The sequence below is a fragment of the Topomyia yanbarensis genome, chromosome 1 (genome assembly GCF_030247195.1).
Source record: "Topomyia yanbarensis strain Yona2022 chromosome 1, ASM3024719v1, whole genome shotgun sequence".
NCBI lineage: Eukaryota > Metazoa > Arthropoda > Insecta > Diptera > Culicidae > Topomyia > Topomyia yanbarensis.
The window spans coordinates 75,972,509-75,994,425 of record NC_080670.1 but is presented as its reverse complement, the minus strand read 5'-3'; the positions used below and the strand labels follow the sequence as shown (position 1 = coordinate 75,994,425).

The following is a 21,917-nucleotide window of genomic DNA, read 5'->3' as shown; positions in this document are numbered from 1 at the left end:
CGAAATCAAAATATATAGCGTCCACTTGTTGACGCTTCTCTGTACAGAATGTCTGTACAGAATGTGGAAGGATTATTTCGAAGGCTGCGCTGAACTTGGTTCAGATATTCACCGAATGCACTATTCCGGGCTGTTTCATATTGCAGTTCAGTTTGACGAAGAATAGTTTTGTTGTTGTCCGTCCTATGATGTAAATATCGCTTTCGTTGTTTCCGGAGTACGTTGCGTAGGCGACCAAGCTCACCACGAAAATTTATATTCTGCTTTTCTGCTGACACGTTTTTTAGGAATATTACGGCGAAGAATCTCATATATGGCATCATAGAACGTCACAACTGCCTGATCCAAATCATTTCCAACCAGCATCTCACGCCAATTGAGTGCACCAATGGCCATTGAAACTTCATTGAAGTTGCATCGAGTAAAGTTAAAGTTGAATCGAGGACATACGACCAGTATGTGTTCGGCAGTTTCGTCTACACCTGGGCAGTCAGGGCAGACGGGGACTCCGCGGTGAAGGTACTGTCGGAAGCAGCCATGGCCATATATATATATATATATATATATATATATATATATATATATATATATATATATATATATATATATATATATATATATATATATATATATATATATATATATATATATATATATATATATATATATATATATATATATATATATATATATATATATATATATATATATATATATATATATATATATATATATATATATATATATATATATATATATATATATATATATATATATATATATATATATATATATATATATATATATATATATATATAATATGTAATAATAAATAAAATTAAATAAATTATTACTGACATAGTACGCCATTTGTGACTGTGAACCTAAATTACAAATAATACTTACCTGCACACGCAATGACCAGCCGTTAGGAACCATCGTTCATTCAACACGGTTGCACCGCAAAAATGACCACCACGCTTCATTAGACTTGCAATGTAGGTAGTCTGACCACGAGCGGAATCGTGACCACCGACAATCCGTTGCTGTCGAGTGCTACTGGCGCATGGTGACGACGAAACTGTTTTTGGGTGAGGTTCAATAACAATTTTGTTTTGAAACATTGAATCAGCTTTCAAAATAAAATGGGTTAGTAAAGTCGGAGATTAAATCATATATGCATTATGCAATGAACCGCAAAAAACAAATGAATGACACTGCATATAAACATGTAAGCGAATATTTAATGACTAAAAAGCCCGCATAATACGTCGATGGACATTTGACTGTTAGGTTAACCGATGGAAGCATGCAACTAACGTGATTACACTACCCACCATAAGTATGGAATCGCTTAAACACTTAACCCTCCGTAAGTCGCGCAAATGGCCCATTGAAAGCCGCTGGTGCGCTAAGACGATTTCGCTAGATTTTCAGAGCAGCGTGCATTCAGTGCACTAGCGCGACTTCCGAAAGGTCAACCAAAAGCACCATCTTCGACTATCACATGTGTGCACACTTTTTAAAAGTGTAACAAATATGCACGTTTGCGACGAATCGTTTGAACCTTCTGTTTTTATCAAGCTAATCGGTTGTTTCACTTCATTTTTCAGTGCTTTCAGGCATTTTGGTTCCCATTGATTCAAATTCCAAATCATTCCATGTTTTGTAGGTCTGGTACATTTAATCTTCAAAGGATTGCACTTTTGTCTACTAACGCCACAAAGGAACAGTGTTCCGTACAAAGTTAACCATAAGCCGACCAGCCTTGACCGTTTGAAGAATGTGGGTGGGGAAGCGAGCTATTTAAAAGGGGCGAGTATAGCGAAGTTGGTAAATCGCTTTCTTTGTACGCATTTCACATGGGTTCGATTCCTAGAGATTTTTCTAAAAGAGTTTTTCTTAACCCGAAAAAGAGACGATGGACCCTAAAGATAAAACATCTACAAGAAAGAGATTTTTTTTTATTTTGAATTATCAGGATCGTAGGATAAAAAAACAACCTAATCCACCTAGCAGTGAGATGAGACATTTCTTACACATGCAAAACTCTTTTATTAGTTTGCAGTTTCTGGTCCTGCACAAATAAAACCTCAAATAAACTGAATAGAATATAGAAAATCAACAAAACGAACCAAATAAAAAAATAAAGCAAAAAATGCAAAACAAAATGTTTTCAAATTCATAAAATGAGTACAATGATTTGTATAAATCAACTTAATAAAATACATAAATCAAATTGGATTAGCTCATTAAATGAAAAATTAGTCATTATTTAAAAACAGTTATAAAATTAATTCAGTTAGGTTCAATCACTCGGAGCCGCTGGTTGTCATCAACACAAGCTCCGCGTTTAGAAACCAAAACTTTTGCTCGGTCTCAGCCACCGGTGTACATCCAGAAGTTCGGCTTCAGCCACCAGGGTAATATAGTACCCTTCTTTCGTTCGGCCCGTTTCCGCGAGTGTTAGATCCAGTGTGTCGTCGTCAGTGCAAAGACTACTTGATTTTTTTTAGCATAAACAAAATCGTTTCTTTTCGTCACTACCGATACCAGGAGCTCAGACGCCGAAGGAGTTGGGCGCCAACGCGCCTCCACCAAAACAACAATTTTCAAACTCTGAACAACCGTCCGTCTCCTCTACGCGCATCGGAGAGTAAAAACAACCGTCCGTCTCCACTACGCGCATCGGTGACGGGGTAGTGTAGTATTTTGCGTTGTTTTCCCAAAGTGTCCACCCTACGAGGCACAGACACCCTCCAAACCAATGGGGGATCCCCCCCCCCCCCTTCCCCCTGAACAGGGGAACAACGCCCCTCCTTTAAGCCGCACGTTGCCTGAGTACCTAAATTCAGGTGACATAATCAATAAACAGACTCTGCTTTTGAGAGCTATATCATCGGACGGTGAGTCCGACGCCCGACTGACTACAAACCCGTTCACGATTTTGAAATCGGTACAGGGCGTACTAGGATGCGATCCGACAAAAGTAGTTTCGGCCACGAAGGAGGGCAGAGGAGCTCGGTATGTCCTAAGAACGACCTCGAAAAAGGCATATTACGCCCTGCTGAGCATGAAAAAGTTAATCGACGGTCAAGAGGTTGAGGTGGTCTCTCACCCCACGCTCAACATCACTCATGGTGTGATCTACGACATCGACACCAAAGACATGGCCAATGACGACCTTCTAACGGAGCTAAAAGGTCAAGGAGTTGTATCGTAGGATCACCAAGTTATACGACGGGGTTTTAAGCAGTACCCCCCTAGCGGTGATATCATTCAACGGTTCTTTTCTTCCCGAGTACATATATCTCGGCCTAGTACGCACTAGTGTCCGGCCCTACTACCCTTCCCCCATGTTATGCTACCGTTGTGGTAAATACGGGCACGGTACTAGGGTGTGCCCCAACGAGGAAACTTGTTTAAACTGCAGTCAGAAACACTCATCCGACCGAAACAATCCATGTAAGAACGTCTCGAAGTGCATAAATTGTGACGGCGAGCACACAACTAAATCAAAAACGTGCCCCAAATATATGGAGGAAGAGGCCATCGTTAAATTAAAAGTCTCCAAGAATATTTCGTTCCCTGAAGCAAAAGCGCTAATCGCCCAAACTCGCAGAGGACCCAGCTACGCCGAACAGGCTCGAAGCAGCACGGACCCGAAAGGAGACGAGAAGGACCGCACCATCGCCAAACTAAAGCAGGAAATAACAAAACTGAAGGCAGAAAACGACCGGGACGTCGAGATTCTACGTCTGAAAAACCACCTGACGGACGCTTTCCGCCAACTCAAAATTGCCAAACAACAGCTACTTGAGGTAACGAGCAAAACCAACCAACACACTGGAGCAAAGGGAGAGAAGGAAAACGCCAACAGAGCCAGTACGAGCACCGTGATTCAGCGAGACTCCAGACTACGTGAGGTAACGAACGGAACGAGCAGACCTAACCAACACACTGGAGCAATGGGAGATCAGGAAAACGCCAACAAAGCCAGTACGAGCAGCGCGACAGACCCCAGACTACGTGACGAACGCAAGCAGCAAAAAAATCGCAATCGAGCAGGTGATGGGGAAAAATCTAGAAGCCCGATAAAAAGCACCACAGACCCAACTCCACCCAAAACACAAAGGATAACCCGATCGAGCTCCCGCAACAACAGCCCTTCATCAGTCAGAACTTGGAACATCTCGGACACCGAAGCACCACCAAACCCCGTGCCCCAAGTGTCCCTCGATATTTCCATATAACTGAACTAACAACAGGATGTTAATTGGGATGACAACAAATAACACAACATTCAACCGTAATATAAAACAAAGCCTACCTGTGTCGACCCCGACCGGGGAAGTTCCGGATACGTCCGACGCACCCCCGGCGGCTGTTGACACAGGACCATTGGAGCACCAACAGGGAAGTACCTTTAACATCCCCATTAGCATTCAACTTACGCATTCACCATCCATCTCAGGCCAACCAGACAGAAATCTAGAAAATCCACCAACACAGCAATCCCAAACGACGGGAACCACGACCGCCTTCAGCGCCCCGCATCTTGCCGGGCCCCAGAGTAGGCGATCTTCCCGCCTGATCTCAAAAATGACACCAGTATCAGGAAAATTAAGCGAACAACTCCTCTGCAACGAGAACCGGTTCAGGTCTCCCGATATCCCCGCACCTGGCGGACCACCGGGAAGAACACTCAGCCGGGAAACTCCTACTCACCAACAGCAACGAGTACGACGAGACCTCAGCCCGGTTCCCGGTTGCTCTTGGCATCCGGTACGTTTTAGACCATCCAGGAATCCAGTAGTCACCAATCGTGACGCCCACTTCCCCGTGCCGGCCCTGACCGGGGACGTTCCGCCTTGCAGCGATGCTCCCCCGGCGGCTGCTGGTGCGGGAGGCCCGGGCTCATCCCGGGTAAGTACCTGTAAACCCAAGCCCGATCGAAATCCATCCGCCGGCAAATTTTCGCCCCCAGGTACCACTGCCAGAAAAGGTTACAGCCCAGAAGCACTCAGCGAACAGTCTACCACCCAACAGCAGTGGCAAACTAATCCTTGCCAATACGGGAGCAACGGTACCCTGACCGAAGACACTACTAGCTCGACTAAAAACGTAAATGGCCTAAACACGAGCGCCCGCTTCCCCGTGCCGGCCCTGTCCGGGGAAGTTCCGCCTATCCGCGACGCGCCCCCGGCGGCTGCTGGTGCGGGAGACCCGGCCTCTCCCCGGGTAAGCTCGTACGATACACTCAGTCCGGAACTGTCTGCTGTTTGTATATCCCTCGCAGGTACCTCCAACAATGCCACCGAAGGTTACGGAAACACCTCGCCGATCCACCAAGAAGCATTCGGCGGAATCGAAATAAGAAGAGAAGATGGTGAAGCGGATTTGGACCAGCCCTCGTCTAGCCCCCAGTCTACCGCCTCTAACATCAATTCAACGACACTGGCCATCCAGTGGAACACAAATGGACTGCGAGGATGCCTTGGCGACCTGCAAATGATTATTGCCAAGACTCAGCCCATCTGCCTGGCATTGCAGGAGACACACATCCGGGATCAGACGAACCCAGCATCGTGGTTCGGACACCGGTATTCGTGGGACGCCGCCAGCGGGGACAACATCTACCGGACGGTGGGGCTCGCCATTCGGGTCGATATACCGTCCCGTCCGATAACTTTGGATACCGAACTAATAGCCGCTGCCCGAAGGATCGAATATCCAGTTCAGTGCACCGTTATATCCCTATATATTCCTGGCGGAACTCGGAACGTGGGTTGCAAACTCCAGCGTCTCATCGACCAAGTAGAGACACCATTCATCATCATGGAAGATGTAAATGGGCATCATACGATGTGGGGCTCACGTCTGTGTAATAGGACAGGAAACGACATCGCCGGAGTAGTCGAAAACAACGACGCGGTCGTTCTCAACGACGGCAGTTCAACATTTATCCGCGGACAGACGGAATCCGCCATCGACGTCACTATCTGCTCGGGAGTGCTGGCAGGATGTTGCGGGTGGACTGTTCTTGCCGACCCATGCAACAGTGACCACTTCCCTATCCAAGTTACGTACGCCCAGACGCCACCTGCTACAACCCGTCGATGGCGGTGGTTTTACGATCAGGCGGACTGGTCGCGCTATGAAGAGATCGTCGACGACCTTATGAATCGGGACGAGTCATACACTCCGGATGAACTCACCAAAATATTCAGTACGGCCGCTGTTTCCTGTATTCCCAGGTCAAGTGGTAACCCTCCCCGACAGGCAGTGCACTGGTGGTGCCCAGAAGTCAAGAGAGCCATCAGAGCACGCCGAACTGCGCTGCGGACACTAAAGAAGACTTCTATGGACGATCCACACCGAAGCCAGCGAGCTGATGACTTCAGAAAGGCCAGAAACGAGGCCAGGAAAGCGATAGAGGAGGCAAAAAACACCAGCTGGACTAGATTTTTGGAAGGCATATCTCCTGACTCATCGACTACAGAACTCTGGCGGAGAGTTAACGCTCTAAGCGGAAAGCGGCGGCATAGTGGCTACGCCATCGCCGTTAACAGGTGCACGACGATCGATCCCACGACCATCGGTAACGAACTAGGTAAACACTTCGCCTCCCTATCCGCAGACACCGCCCTACCAGCCGCGTTCCTGCGAATCAAGCGAAGGGCTGAGAGCAGGCCCGTTCGTTTCGAACCTGATTCAGGTCAAGTATACAACCTACCTTTCACCGGAAGCGAACTATGTACGGCACTAGAATCGGTACACGGCAAGTCTGCCGGATTGGATGACGTTGGTTACCCTCTACTTCGACATTCCCCACCAGTAGCCAAGCGGGCGATTTTGGACAGTATTAACCGCATCTGGAGCGGGGAACCGATGCCCGCTTCATGGAAACAAGCCCTAGTAATCCCCATCCCAAAGCGATGTCAGGGGAGCAGAACGCCAGATGATTTCCGCCCAATCAGTTTACTCCCCTGCTTTGCCAAGACAATGGAGCGAATGGTCAACAGACGGCTGGTGGACCTACTGGAGGAGCGAAAACTTCTGGATCATCGCCAGTTCGCGTTCCGACGTGGAGCAGGAACCGGTCTCCACCTCGCCAGCTTCGGAGAGGTGGTACGCCAATCCGTAAACGACGGCCTGCACGCCGACATCGCGATACTCGACGTTGCGAAGGCATATAATACCGTGTGGCGTCATGGAGTACTGCAACAGCTGGCCAACTGGGGGATCACCGGACAAATGGGCCGCTTCCTAAGCGACTACCTATCCGACCGTACCTTCCGCGTAGGAATAGGGGGTGCCCAATCCAACGCCTTTCCGGAAGCCAACGGCGTCCCCCAGGGATCCGTTCTCGCTGTAACATTGTTCCTGGTGGCCATGAATTCTTTGTTCGCCAACCTGCCGGCTGGAATATACGTTTTTGTCTACGCCGATGACATCGTGTTGGTCTCCATAGGAAGGACAATCGGGCGAACCCGTCGAAAACTTCAAGCTGCCATAAGCGCGGTGAGCCGATGGGCAGTATCAGTCGGTTTTAACATGGCACCCGCAAAAAGCGTAATTACACACTGCTGCAACAAAAACCACATTGCAACAGGGAGGCCGATCCTTCTGGAGGGGGCGGTCGTTCCTTACCGTAAGGAACCGAAGATCTTGGGGATAACCGTGGACCGTCGGCTCACTTTCGCGCCACACTTCCAACGTATCAAAGCCGACTGCCGGAGCCGGTTGCGACTAATTAAAACAATCTGCTCCCGGCACAAGCGCTGCAATCGATACACCGCATTGAATATTAGCCAGGCCCTAGTTCACAGCAAGATATTCTACGGGGTTGAGCTGACATGTTGCAATACGGAAGGACTTACCAACATTTTAGGCCCGCTATACCACGGAACAATTCGTGCCGCCTCTGGTCTGCTACCCAGCACGCCTGCTGAGGCGGCCTGCATGGAAGCCGGGATTCTCCCCCTTCGTTGGGCGGCTGCACTCACCATAGCTAGAAGAGCATTGGCATTTTTAGAACGAACCTCCGGAGAGGACTGCTTCCTGCTACAGACAGCTAACGAGATCCACCAGGAATACACAGACGTGGATCTGCCACCGATCGCCCGCTTACACCGAGTTCGTGACCGGACCTGGCACGTCCGCGGACCCAACCTAGACACAAGTCTGTCTGCAGAACTGAGGGCCGGCGCAGCTGGCAGTGAAGCCAGAGCCAAATACAATCGTCTAATGGCTACCAGGTATAGCAATCACGTGCGGATTTTCACCGACGGCTCCAAGATTGGCGATGAGGTCGGTATAGGAGTAAGCGGAACAGGGGAAGGACTCTCCTTTCGCCTACCAGCACAATGCTCGGTTTTCTCAGCGGAGGCGTCAGCTATCGCCCTCGCTATGGTCCAGAAACCGGAAGATACACCCGTCGTCTTGTTGTCGGATTCTCTATCAGTCATCTCCGCCCTCGAGTCGGGAAAATCCCGCCACCCCTTCATCCAGGTTATCGAGGCCGAGTACGACCCACTCACAACAATCTGCTGGGTCCCCGGTCACTGCAGCATCGACGGTAACGAAAGGGCTGACCGATTGGCGGCCAGAGGGAGACACGCCCGCCGACACCTCACCAGACTCGTCCCAGCCGCAGATATATTAGGCAAGTTGAAGCTAAAGATAGCCGAAAGTTTCGTGCGTCATTGGCGCAGCAATAGCGGACACCTCCAGCGCATCAAAGGCTCGCTCGACCGCTGGACGGATCGGATCGACAGAAGAGAACAACGAGTACTGTCGCGACTCAGAGTTGGGCATACAAAAGTCTCCCATGCCCACACCGTATCGCGTGTCCCTCCACCAACATGTGTCACATGCGGAGTCCGAACCACGGTGGAACATATCTTAGTGAACTGTCCGGAGTACAGTGACCTCCGACAGCACCATAATCTACCGAACTCCATTAGAGAGATTCTTGCCAACGACCACGCCCGAGAGGAAGTGCTACTATCTTTTCTCAAAAATGCGGGACTTTTCGACCTTCTCTGAGGAATCAACCACACCAAGCAACAAAACCTATATAACAAACTTGTAAATGTATATAATGCGATGTTAATTAACATATTTTTTCTTTCTCGCAAGGCGAATGACCTATGAGGTTAAAGCCTTTAAATAAATAAATAAATAAATAAATATAAAATTAATTAAATAAATTAAATTGACTCAAACTAACAAATTCAATAAAATAAATAAGTGGAATGACTGATTATGAAATATCAAAATTAAAGAAATGAACAAAATGAATCAAACGAATCAATTAAATAAAATTAATCCTATGAAACAAATCAAATGGATAGAACGAATTTAATGAATCCAGTGAAAACAATGAATCAAATGAATGAAATGTATAAATGAATAAAATAATTGGAATGAATGAAAAGAATAAAACTAATAAAAGAGTAAATGAATTGAATAAAATGAAAAAAAAAAACAAACGAATCAAATAACCGAAACGAATAGAATTGATTAAATGGATTAAAAGAAGAAGAAAATGAATTAATTAAAATGAAAAATAAGGCGATGTTAAAAAGTTATAAATAGGGTAAGGTAGGGCAAATCCGACCTAGTAAATGGTTTTGGCAGTAAAATGCTCATTTTACATCGGATCAAGTCGCTTGCGGATTTGCCCCACCTTACCCTAAATTGAAAAAAATAAATTGTGCCAAATAAACAATTTGGATGAAATGAATAAATCTGCAAAAAAATAGCCAAATTATTAAAATGGAGAAACTAAAAACATGTATGAACTGAAAAAAGCAAAGAGAATGCATAGAAGGAAAACAATGAATAAGATAAGTTAAATGAATGATATGAATAAAATGTACGAAAAAACTGATCAGAGTGAATCCAAAGAATGTAATGAATAAAATAGATTAAATGAATCCAAATAAACAAAATGAATTAAAAGAATGCTGAATGAAATAAATAATTAAAATACAAAAATCATATACTTGAAACTAGTCAAATATTAAAAATGAATAAAATGAACAAGACGAATAAAATCCATGAAATGAAAAAACTGAAAAATTGACTATTTAAAATGAAATTAAAAACCATTTTTGAATAAAGTAAATGAATAAACCGGATTGTACGAATTTGAGAACTATTGTATCAGAAAGTTATAAATTGTTTTTGATAATCCCATCGTCTGAAAAATGGCAAATTAATATGCAATCAACTTTCTAAAGTTTTCATTCTTTTTTGTTTTAAACTTTTTGTTTTCGATATTCTTTTCTTGGCGTTTGATACAGATTACATAACGCATGTGGAATGTCTCTTATTAAAATTTTCATCTTCAAACATCCATATTACCCAGTTAAATTAAATATTTTTCTAGAGAACCATGAATTTCCTTAATTATAGTGTATATAAAAGCTCTGAAAAGAACTGAATTAAACTGGAGTTGATGTAGTTTTGCGAATTTTGGTCGCCTACCAACTCATAGTTCAACGTTTCGGAGGGATACACCTTTCATCTTGAGGGAGTGAACATTTGTAAATAGTTATAGGTTTCTCATAATACAATAATTTTGCAAATTTTCTCAGCACTATAAGGTAATTTACTTACCAAGTAGGATGTAATATTAAGTTTTTTTTCATACACTAAAATGCACAAATCTATCTACAGAGTAACGGCAGATAAAAAATAGTATTGTCTTCTCAAACCTCCACAATTACATCGCACACATGACTGGGCATCATTAAATGTTTCAGATTATCAGAAAATCTTATCACACAACATAGAAATGGATTGAGAAACAGCAAGAAATATGTGAGTCGTGGCAGTTACCAGGAACACGAATGAAGGGAGAGAGAGTGAGAGAATGAGTGAGAGAATGAGTGAGAGTGAGAAAGGGAAAGGGCGTGCGTGAGAAATGGAAAATGTTTAGTGCCGTGACCTTATATTTAAAGGTATATTATGCGATATATTGATTCCTTACATCCTTATTATAAATAATGTAAGTAGTATTTTTTACGCCAGGACCACTATGAACAACCTAAATCTTGCAAAAGAGCTAAATTTTCGCTAGAGCTTTGAGATTCAAAAATACAATTGCTTTCGGTGATGCCGCGAGTATAATTATATGAGAAATCTTTTATCTCACTACTAGGTGAATTACTTAATGTTTTATGTATTAATATACCATCAACATTTACCTCACGATTGAATGCAACGCCTAATCCAAGGGATAATTACATGAACTCTAGAAAAATTTCACTATGATCGCATTATTTTGTCTTTGAAATGAACTTACATATTAATTTTTGAGAAGTAGTTCATTTATTATAGAGGAAATTCACATTTTTTTCAATATCGAATTCCTTGAATCAAGTAGATGTGTTTTCATACCCCGATATTCAAAATCGGTTTAGTTTTGCCCCGAAAATACCAGTAAAGCAAGACTCTGTATGAAAAGGTCTCGTTTTTAATTAGTGAAAATTAGTAAGGGAGGAATAGAAATACAATTTTTTAGTATCTCCGCCGTTCGTAAACGGATTTTAACAATCTATAGCTTGTTAGAAAGGTATTTTCATAAGCTTTTCACTTCTATCTAGTTTGTGCGATGTGATCGCTTTGATTCGAAAATTATTCGCTTGAAACCCGTCTTGTTTTGACAAGATCACCCATATCTCAGAAAGTAAACAACATATCGAAAAACAAAAATATTAATGTCAAATGGTAACGTTAGGCCTTTCATTTGAAACTAGTTTCGTTAACATCGGTTCAGCCATTGCTGAGATAATTACATGACATTTTGTACATACATACATACACACATACACAAACACATACAGACATTGTCTCAATTTGTCGTTCTGAATCGATTGGTATATGAGACTCGGCCCTCCGGGCCTCGGAAACAGTTTTCAAAGTTTGAGCGAATCCTATACATTTCTTTTGTAAGAAATGTTAAAAATTAAAAATTTACTATTCAAATGAACACTAACGTCGCTTAGTGAATCAAACTACCTATCTCTTAAAATTCCTGGGTCTTTAGAAGTATAGTAAAGTAGTAGTAAACAACGTATTTTTATATAACGTAATAAGCCTATTTTTACCTTTCTAGGAAGTGTGCAGCAGTATTCCAATTATTACGCGACTTACATTTGGTTGAATATGTAAAAATTAGTATAATTATCTTTGCTTCTTTCTATCACTCTACTATTTGAACCAATACGTTCAATGAAAATATACGTTGCTCTAAAAAACGGCTACAAATGTGTATAGTAATAATAAGAATCGGACAAAAATAGGCTCGTTACCCTAATCAGCATCTCGCTATATAGCGATATGCATTTATTCTTTTATGTGATGTTAAATATTCATGGTGTTACCATGCTTATTGACACGATTCCATACTGTTGGCGGGTAGTGTATATTATTCGTTTACTGTAAACCTATAATCACATACAGTTTGTGGAAAAATAACTGTTGTGTGTACACCAAAAAAAATCACCTTTAGCAGGCCGACGAGGGTATCCGGGAACCCACAAATTGAAATGTTCATAACTAGAGCTTCCATTTCCCGACGGTTCTCAGCTTCCCGGGATTCGGGAAATAAATAATAAATTTCCCGGGAAATCCCGGAAATACAGAAGAAAAATAAAAAGGTGAATGTTTCTCTTGAAAACAAAAGAATAAATTGCAATGTTTTCAAACCCGTTTGATTGCATGTATATCTGCCCTAAAGCAGTTGTCAGAAGATGGCGATTTGGTTGCCTACACATCATTCAATCATTTGATAACTCGTCAATAAGTTTACGCAAAACTTTTACTTGGCTATATGTATAGCCTAAATTTTGGTAATTACGATTACGATTGAGACGATATACTAAAGCTGCTGGAGTTCAAATTAGAATTCGTTGTTCTGATACGATGGAATGTGATCAAGTGCAGTTACTTCCGATCAAAAGAGGAAAGTTTATACATGGAATCCATTTCCGTCACAGTAGGATCAGCATCATTTCGAATTAAGTGTGAATCAAAATCAAGCAGATAATGGACGAACTGTGCAGCGATGGATGAAGCCTTACATATCGATTTCCTGTTACGGGCAAGTATCTGGATTGCTTGATCGTATCCCTTCAAAAATCCTGCCTGCATCCTTGAAAGCATTCAAAGAGTTTGGATGCGCAGGATATTGGACAGATACAACGTTATGTATCTCTTTTCATACATCCCAAAATTTGCAGATATTACAGTTACAGTATAACAAATAAGACGAAATTTGCATTCGATGAACCGACCAAATATTTCTGCAGACGTTCTAGAAACATTCCTTATTTTAAATAGTGTCTTCCGGTAAACGACATTGTATGGGAAAAATATAGACAGGTTATACGCCAAGGGGTCGACGTATCGATGATCACCAACATCCACCCCGCCTTGAGGCAACGGCTCAATCAGGAAGTGGACAAAGCTTCTGGACTGAGCGCTGATACTTCGATTTGCCTCTACGAAGAGTGACGTTGCGTACTAATCCTTGTTTATCCGGATGAACTGCTACAATGCGCGCTAGCTCCCAAGCTGATGGTGGACTACTATCGTTCTTCACTAGTACCAATTGCCCAGACTTCAAGTTGTTCTGCTTCATTTTCCACTTTCCTCTTGGCTGCAACGTGGCAATGTATTCATCAGGCCAACGTTTCCCAAACTCCTCCGTATACCGTTGTACTCTTTGCCAACGATCGAGCTGATTCATCTTGAGATGAGTGTGGTCTGGTTCAGGCAGTAGATTTAGCGGTTGCCCAACTAAAAAATGTCCCGGTGTAAGCGCTTCGAGGCTATCGGGGCATGAAGAGATAGGGCAGAGGGGTCTCGAATTGATACAAGCCTCCACTTGACACAATACCATCGACAACTCCTCATACGTAAGATTCTCATTGCCTACGATCGGTCGAATCAACTTCTTGGCGCTTTTAACTGCCGCTTCCCATGTGCCACCTTGATGTGGACTTGCGGGTGGAATGAATCGCCAACGAATGCCGAGATTTACGAAGAAATGCTCCTTTTGCTTAACATGTTTGGTAACAACGTCATAGATTTCCTGCAGCTGTCGATCGGCACCTACCAGATTCGTGCCGTTATCGGACCAATGTTGTGTTGATCAATTTTTAATTTTTCACTGTAAAACCCCGTTGTATCGCTGAAATTGTGTGTCATCCTTATAAATTGATTATCAAGAAGTGCCTAGTGTTTGGATTTTACCTTGATTTATCACCCTACTTGCAATTACGAGCGATTAAAAGTCGAGTTTTGTAAACAGCAATTGCAATTCGCATTGTTCTACTGGCTTGTTTTTGTCACCGACAGTATTAGTTAGCACCTTCCCCCTCTGCTCTGTTTTCATCAGCCGCGAATCTGAGCAAAGCAAGGATGGAGAAAAAACTGTGTGGAGAATCTAATTTGCCAATAAACGAGCTGGAGCCTGTACGTTGTGGCTTTCGTGACGCGTTCTTCCACATTAGTCAGCAATGCTGTGGATTCAACAACCGTTCGAACAGGGATCTGTTTGCGCAGGGAACGACAATTTTCGTTTGTTGCAAATGCAAGGATAAGTTGAATGGTCGAAGCGTTTTTTCCTACATCAACGATGCAATAGAATCTCAGCAGTCTCAACCGTCAGACTTAAATACTCTCTCTGCTCAAGTTCGTCAACTTTTCAACCTGATTGAAACGCTTAGTAAACAGGTTGAAAATATCGCAGTTGAGCGCGCTGTTAGTGGACCACCAAACGATTCCAACTGGCCTAAATTAGGTGTTAAACGGCGCCGCGGCAATAATGGACAACCCGTGCAAGCCTCTGCCGAGCGTGGAACGAAGTCCATTGACTTAAGCGATTTGTCAGTTCCGGTCGTTGTTACTTCACCACCACCACCGAAATTCTGGCTTTACTTGTCCGGTTTCCAACCAATTGTAACAGTCGACGATGTTCAAAAAATTGTGGCTCGCTGCTTGGATGTGACCGATGCTGTTGACGTGGTGCGTCTAGTTGCCAAAGGAGCGGACGTTTCAAAAATGTCGTTCATATCGTTCAAAATTGGACTGGATCCTATCTGGAAGGAACAATCGCTCGATTCTTCAACTTGGCCAAGTGGACTTTGTCGTGATCCGTCAAAGGTTGATGAGCACTCTTTTCTTTCACGTCCATCCGCGGAACACTTAGTCGAGTGAATGCTAAATAACGCTGAACTTTTTCCGTTCATAGATATGTGCCCATCGTACATTCTCTCACTCACACATTGGTACCTCGTTATTCCGATTCGAGCTTCAGGTAATAGGTCGTGGTAGTCGGAATATTGCTCTCGTTCGCTCATTCGCGATTCTTACATTACAACGCACACATATTCTTACAGGCAGGGCACCGAGCGGGCGACGGCTAAGGAGCTATCGAAGTAACCCGATGCTCCCATGCACACATCAACATGTTGCTATCCCGTTCTGAATCTCGTTCGTCTTTCATTGTTCATTCCCGCTAATTAGTTTCTCTCGCCTCGATCCCTGCGTTTCTTTCGTGCATACACAAACTCGCAAGTAGGAAAGGGAAACGGAGAATTGATTCGGAAACCATTGTAATGATGTTAGCTTCGGACATTTTCAATGTATTGGTGTCCGTTTATTTATTCATACGTACGACTCAAAGGTTAATCGCAGACAAGAATATGAGAACAAATACTAAGCAGCCATATAAAGCCGGTATGCACCAAGCTTGAATTAAACTTAAATATACAAACATTTTACTATTTTCAGTTTGACTCATATGTATAAGCTATATTCCCCACATTCTTCCCCTTCTCTACTCTTTGCAAAAAAACTATGTTTACATGAAGAGTTGCCGTAATCACAGCTTTTTCTATAACGTCTCTGATTTTTTTTAGCAATTTTTGATGATAGATTCTTTTTTTAAAGATGATAGATTTTTGAAATAATTTTTTTTGAACACAGATGTTTCCAGTTACTAAATTGCATTCGTAACTAGAAAAATCACTCGTGTAATATTCGTTGGCTTCATTATTATTATCCGCTGATACCATCGAGCCTGTCCTAAAATCTTATTGGCTCTCGAATCATCTAGACCAGTCAATCATGACAATATTTCTTATACATTGATTATTATACACGCTCGTTATAATTCATTTATTCAAGGGTAAATATAACATATTTTACCCGAAATGTAGCATTAAGATTATACATAAAAAACATTACTCGTTCAATATTAAAAGATGCGATCGAGATTGCTATTTTGTTGTGAAATATTGAAATCTGGATTATTTTTCTATTTTTAGGTTTAGTTGTATGTTTCAGATGCGGACAGTGTTCACCTGCATGTTGAACTTGTTAATAGATATCCTCAATTGGTACAACTGAAAGAAGCGTCGATAAACCTTTCACATTCCTTTTAATGTACTGCTGTTATCTTTAGCCTTCAGCTCGAAGTTATCGAAACTTAAAATTAAACTTAAAATTGGCCATCAATTGGGTCATTAAGCTATATATAGTTTTCCGTTCCATTCAATAAATTTTATTATTTCAAAAAATATTTCGTTGTAATACGCAAAAACGATTTTTTTTTTAAATAAATCTTATGTAAACTTGGCAACCATACATAGGAAAACTGCGGTTGTTTACATCTGGCCTATCAGGACAACACCCAAAATGAAAAAAAACTATATGCAATGGATGGTGTTTATGTCAACTAAAAATAACCCTCCGGGAAAACCGAGAAAACATGCCCTAATTTTTTCTGACAGGGCATCATTTGTCGTGAAATTCGATATGTCAAATCCTTCCTATAGTGTCAAATCCAGACTGTCAACATATTTCTTTATTTTAAATTTTAATATTATTTTCACGTTTCCTGAGTTGGAAAAAAACATTGTTGCAATCACGAAAATCAGTTTTATCGATGTAAGTATTAAAAAACGACATTTTTTTCTCATTTAATGACCCAATTAAAACCTATCACCTAGAAATCTGTCTGTTCGCTATCCAGGTTTTCTTAGTCTAGAAAATTATCACTGTTGCTTTTCAATAAATCATCATTTTGAGGAAATTCGTAAAAGCACTCCGTGTAAATGTCGCCCTCCATTCACCTAGACTCTCCAATGACAATGACAGTTTATCTGTTTTCCAAAGGTAGAATTTCATTTTTCTTCAATTATTCTTTTTGATAAAAGGAAAACACATTCAAATAGTAGGTATTTCATTGAGTTTATAAACTGAAAATTTCCTTTTCGCTGTGTCTTGATAGATGAAATTAAAAACATCATCACGGCGCTCGCACGCCGTTTGATAGTCGAATCTAATGTTAGATCGCGAATGAATTAAAAAAAAATTACCAAAACTTCCATTGATCTCCCATGGACAAGTTATTCGGCAAGCATTGAAATTTTTTTTTTTTGGATTTAATTTCTCAATGACTCTTTCATTGAGTCTGTTGACTTAACAATTAAGCCCTTGTGTCGAGCAGCATTGCAACAAAACTAAACCGCCTTTCCTTTTACGAACATTTTCACTCGATCATTCTTTAAATCCACTTCTGTATAGGTCTTCCGTCGAAGAGCATCCAAACAAGCTAAGCCGTCTTTCCAACGACAAACGTTTAAGTTCGATTTTATAGAACTTTTTTTTTTAATAAACTTCTTTCTCGCCCTTCCGTATACTAGCATTCCATCAATGCTAAACCGCCCTTCCGTCGGCAAACTTTTAAGTAGTTTCCGTTTTTTTTTAACTTCTCCATCACATTTCTTTCGAGGACCATTAAAAACAACCAAACCGCCCTTGTGTCGGTAAGTATTTCAATAACTTTTTTTTTATTATTTTTCATCGCATTTCCGTCGAGGAACATTCACAGAACGTTTACTGCACTATCGCCAGCAGGTTTTTTTTTAATTCAAACTGTTTTTTTTACTTCTATCCCATCGGAAACCATTGAACAATGCTATGCTACCTTTCCGTTTGATTTTTTATTTGGAAGATTTGCATACGTATTTAACTTTTTTTTTTTATTTCTACATTTGCCCTTCCGTCTTGGAGCATCCAGCAACGCGATACTGCCCTTCCGTCCGTAATCTCTTCTGATTTTTTTAACTCATTTTATTTTCATTCTCCATCGCCTAAGAGTATTCCACAACGCTCTGATGCCTTCCGTGAGCAGGCAATTTGATTTTTTTTAAATTTCCGCTTTTTCATTCAACGTTGCTCTCCCGTAGAATTGCATTCAATAACGCTATACTGCCCGTTGTCAGCAAGCCTTTTAATTTTCTCAGCTTTTTTTTCATTCTTCATCCCCGTTTCGTTAAGGAATATACAACAACGCTCTACTGCCCTTCCGTCAGCAAGCATGTCGAATTTTTATTTTTTTTTCTTATGCCTCCTTCACTATTCCGTTGTAACAACGCTACTCCGCCATTCCATCCACCAGCTTTTCGATTTTTTTGAAATTAATAAAAAAAAATCCATCGCTCTTCCGTCGAGGAGTGAGTATTCAAATACGCTTACTGCCCTTGCGTCAACAAGCATCTGGATTTTTTTTCCTCGCCCTTCCATTTCACAACGTATACTGCCCTTTCGTCAGCAAGCTTTTTGATTTTTTTATTCTCCATCGCCCTTCCGTCGAGGAGTATTCACATACGCTATACTTCCCTTCAGTCAGTAAGCAGTTTATTTTTTTCACTCTCCATCGCCCTTCCGTCGAGGAGCATTGAATAACGCTTACTGCCCTTCCGTCAGTAAGCCTTTTGATTTTTTTTTCCTTGGATATCATTATTTATTTTATTCTCCATCGCCCTTCCGTCGAGGAGTATTCACATACGCTCTACTGCCCTTCCGTCAGCAAGCATTTTAATTTTTTCACTCTCCATCGCCCTTCCGTCGAGGAGCATTGAATAACGCTATACTGCCCTTCCGTCAGTAAGCGTTTAATAAAATTCTACCTCGCCCTTCCGTCGAGGAGAAATCACACTAATTTTCTTTCGGAATATATTTTTCTTACCTAATCATGGGAGCGTTTGCTGCGCCATTGTCGTGATCCGTCAAAGGTTGATGAGCACTCTTTTCTTTCACGTCCATCCGCGGAACACTTAGTCGAGTGAATGCTAAATAACGCTGAACTTTTTCCGTTCATAGATATGTGCCCATCGTACATTCTCTCACTCACACATTGGTACCTCGTTATTCCGATTCGAGCTTCAGGTAATAGGTCGTGGTAGTCGGAATATTGCTCTCGTTCGCTCATTCGCGATTCTTACATTACAACGCACACATATTCTTACAGGCAGGGCACCGAGCGGGCGACGGCTAAGGAGCTATCGAAGTAACCCGATGCTCCCATGCACACATCAACATGTTGCTATCCCGTTCTGAATCTCGTTCGTCTTTCATTGTTCATTCCCGCTAATTAGTTTCTCTCGCCTCGATCCCTGCGTTTCTTTCGTGCATACACAAACTCGCAAGTAGGAAAGGGAAACGGAGAATTGATTCGGAAACCATTGTAATGATGTTAGCTTCGGACATTTTCAATGTATTGGTGTCCGTTTATTTATTCATACGTACGACTCAAAGGTTAATCGCAGACAAGAATATGAGAACAAATACTAAGCAGCCATATAAAGCCGGTATGCACCAAGCTTGAATTAAACTTAAATATACAAACATTTTACTATTTTCAGTTTGACTCATATGTATAAGCTATATTCCCCACAGACTTCTGTTCAGGGAATTCGAGGAACAGCCTAAAAAACGCGTTTCAGATGGAATGTTTACCCCTTTTATCAACGCAGCAGTGGGGAACCAGCAATCATAACTGCAGCTTCGAATTCACGAGAAACAATAACAAGCATTGAGGAAGCCCCTGCGCCTCCCGGCCCTTATACGCACTCCGCTAACATCCTTCTATATAATCATTCTGTTCCTGAGGTCGGTGATGGCAGAGGGGGCTTCCAGCCTGTTATCCCAGGCAAGTATAATAGTGTTTTTGAACCTGCTGTACCTGATAATTTCTCGCATTCCAGCAACGCTGCTTCAAGCAGTCTCCAGATATACTACCAAAACGAACGCGGATTAAGGACCAAAATAGATTCATTCTTTCTGGCGATTTCGGAATCTGAGTACGACATAATCGTCCTAACGGAAACCTGGTTGAATGATCAAATCTATTCCGCACAGCTGTTTGGTCATCAATACGCCGTTTTTAGGAATGATCGGTCCCCTTTGAACAGCTGTAAGACTCGCCGCGGAGGCGTTTTGATAGCAGTGTCGTTAAAACTAAACGCTTTTATTGATCCCGCAACCATCTCCAATACGCTCGAACAGTTGTGAGTCGTTGTTGATATACCACAAAACGCACTCAGTATCGGTGTTATATACTTGCCCCCCGAACGAAGATTTGACGCAGTGAGTATCAATGAACACGTAGAATCTTTGGGTTCGATATCGTCACTATTTAACCCCCACACACCTGCTATTCTATTTGGCGACTATAACCAGTCAAATCTTCACTGGTGTATCTCGGAGGGAGACACACCGTATATTGACCCACTGGTTTCGCATATGCCGGCTGCTTCAGGCGCTCTCCTGGATGGGTTTAATTTGCATGGGCTCACCCAAATTAATTCATTATTGAATCGAAACGAACGCCTGTTGGATTTCGTTCTCGCAAATGATATCGCTCTTCCGGTCACTGCAGTATCGGCACCCATTGAGCCGCTGATTGATCTTGATGCTGATCACCCTGCTCTTAGTGTTGCATTGAATTTGCCTACTCAAATTGTCTATGAAGAGCCTTCCATCTCGAATTCCCTGGACTTTCGTCGAGCCGACTATGCCGCATTGAAAGATACGCTCTTAATCACCCATTGGGATTTTATTGAATCGGCCACCACTATTGATGAAGCAGTGGAATACTTCAGCGCCGCTGTGCAGGATGCTGTTTCCTACGTTGTTCCGCCTAAACTGCCTCCGCAAAAACCACCGTGGTCGAATCCAAGATTACGCTTTCTCAAGCGAGCGCGATCTGCTGCTCTTCGAAAGTATTGCAGTTCCAGGTCGCCATATTTTAAACGACAATTGAAGATCACAAGCAACCGGTATCGTCACTACAACCATTTTCTGTACAATCGTCATGTTAAGCGCACCGGTGAGAATCTTCGTCGAAATCCAAAACTTTTTTGGACGTTTGTCAACTCAAAAAGAAACGAAACTGGTTTACCATGCTCCATGTTTTTAGAAAATTCAACTGCCTGCACTGAAAGCGAGAAGTGTGATTTGTTTGCGATGCACTTTAAGCAAGTATTCCTCGATTGTTCCGCCAGTTCGATCCAGATAGAAGAAGCAACGTGTGAGATGCCTCGTGATGTATTTGATTTCAATATTCCAGATATAACAGAAGACATGGTAGCGTCTACTATGCACAAATTGAATCTATCGTTTGCTGCTGGTCCTGATGGTATTTCGTCGTCGATGCTAAAGCGCTGTGCAGTCGCTCGTTGTAATCCACTGGCTAGACTGTTCAATCTCTCGGTTCAGCAAAGTGAGTTCCCTACATGCTGGAAGTTTTCCCACTTGTTCTCAGTTTTCAAAAAAGGCGACAAGCGTAATATTTCCAATTACCGAGGAATCATTTCTCTGTGCGCCTGCTCAAAACTGTTCGAAATAATTGTGAACGACACTCTGTTCGTTCGCTGTAAGAGTTATATAGATAGTGAACAGCATGGCTTTTTTCCAAAACGCTCAGTATCCACTAATCTTATGCAGTTTACCTCGAACTGCCTACGGACTATGGATTTAGGATGGCAAATCGATGCGACGTACATGGATCTGAAGGCGGCATTTGATCGAGTGGATCATGGGATTCT

General features: G+C 42.3%; 1 protein-coding gene across 1 annotated transcript in view; it reads right to left on the bottom strand.

Annotated features, from left to right (window-relative positions):
• LOC131696269 (trypsin-1) overlaps positions 1-21,917 on the bottom strand; it is a 404,432-nt gene that overhangs the window by 255,239 nt on the left and 127,276 nt on the right. The window contains exon 2 of the mRNA XM_058984820.1: positions 907-1,081. Within this exon, the coding sequence (XP_058840803.1) occupies positions 907-1,081 (175 nt within the window). The remainder of the gene's footprint in view (positions 1-906; positions 1,082-21,917) is intronic.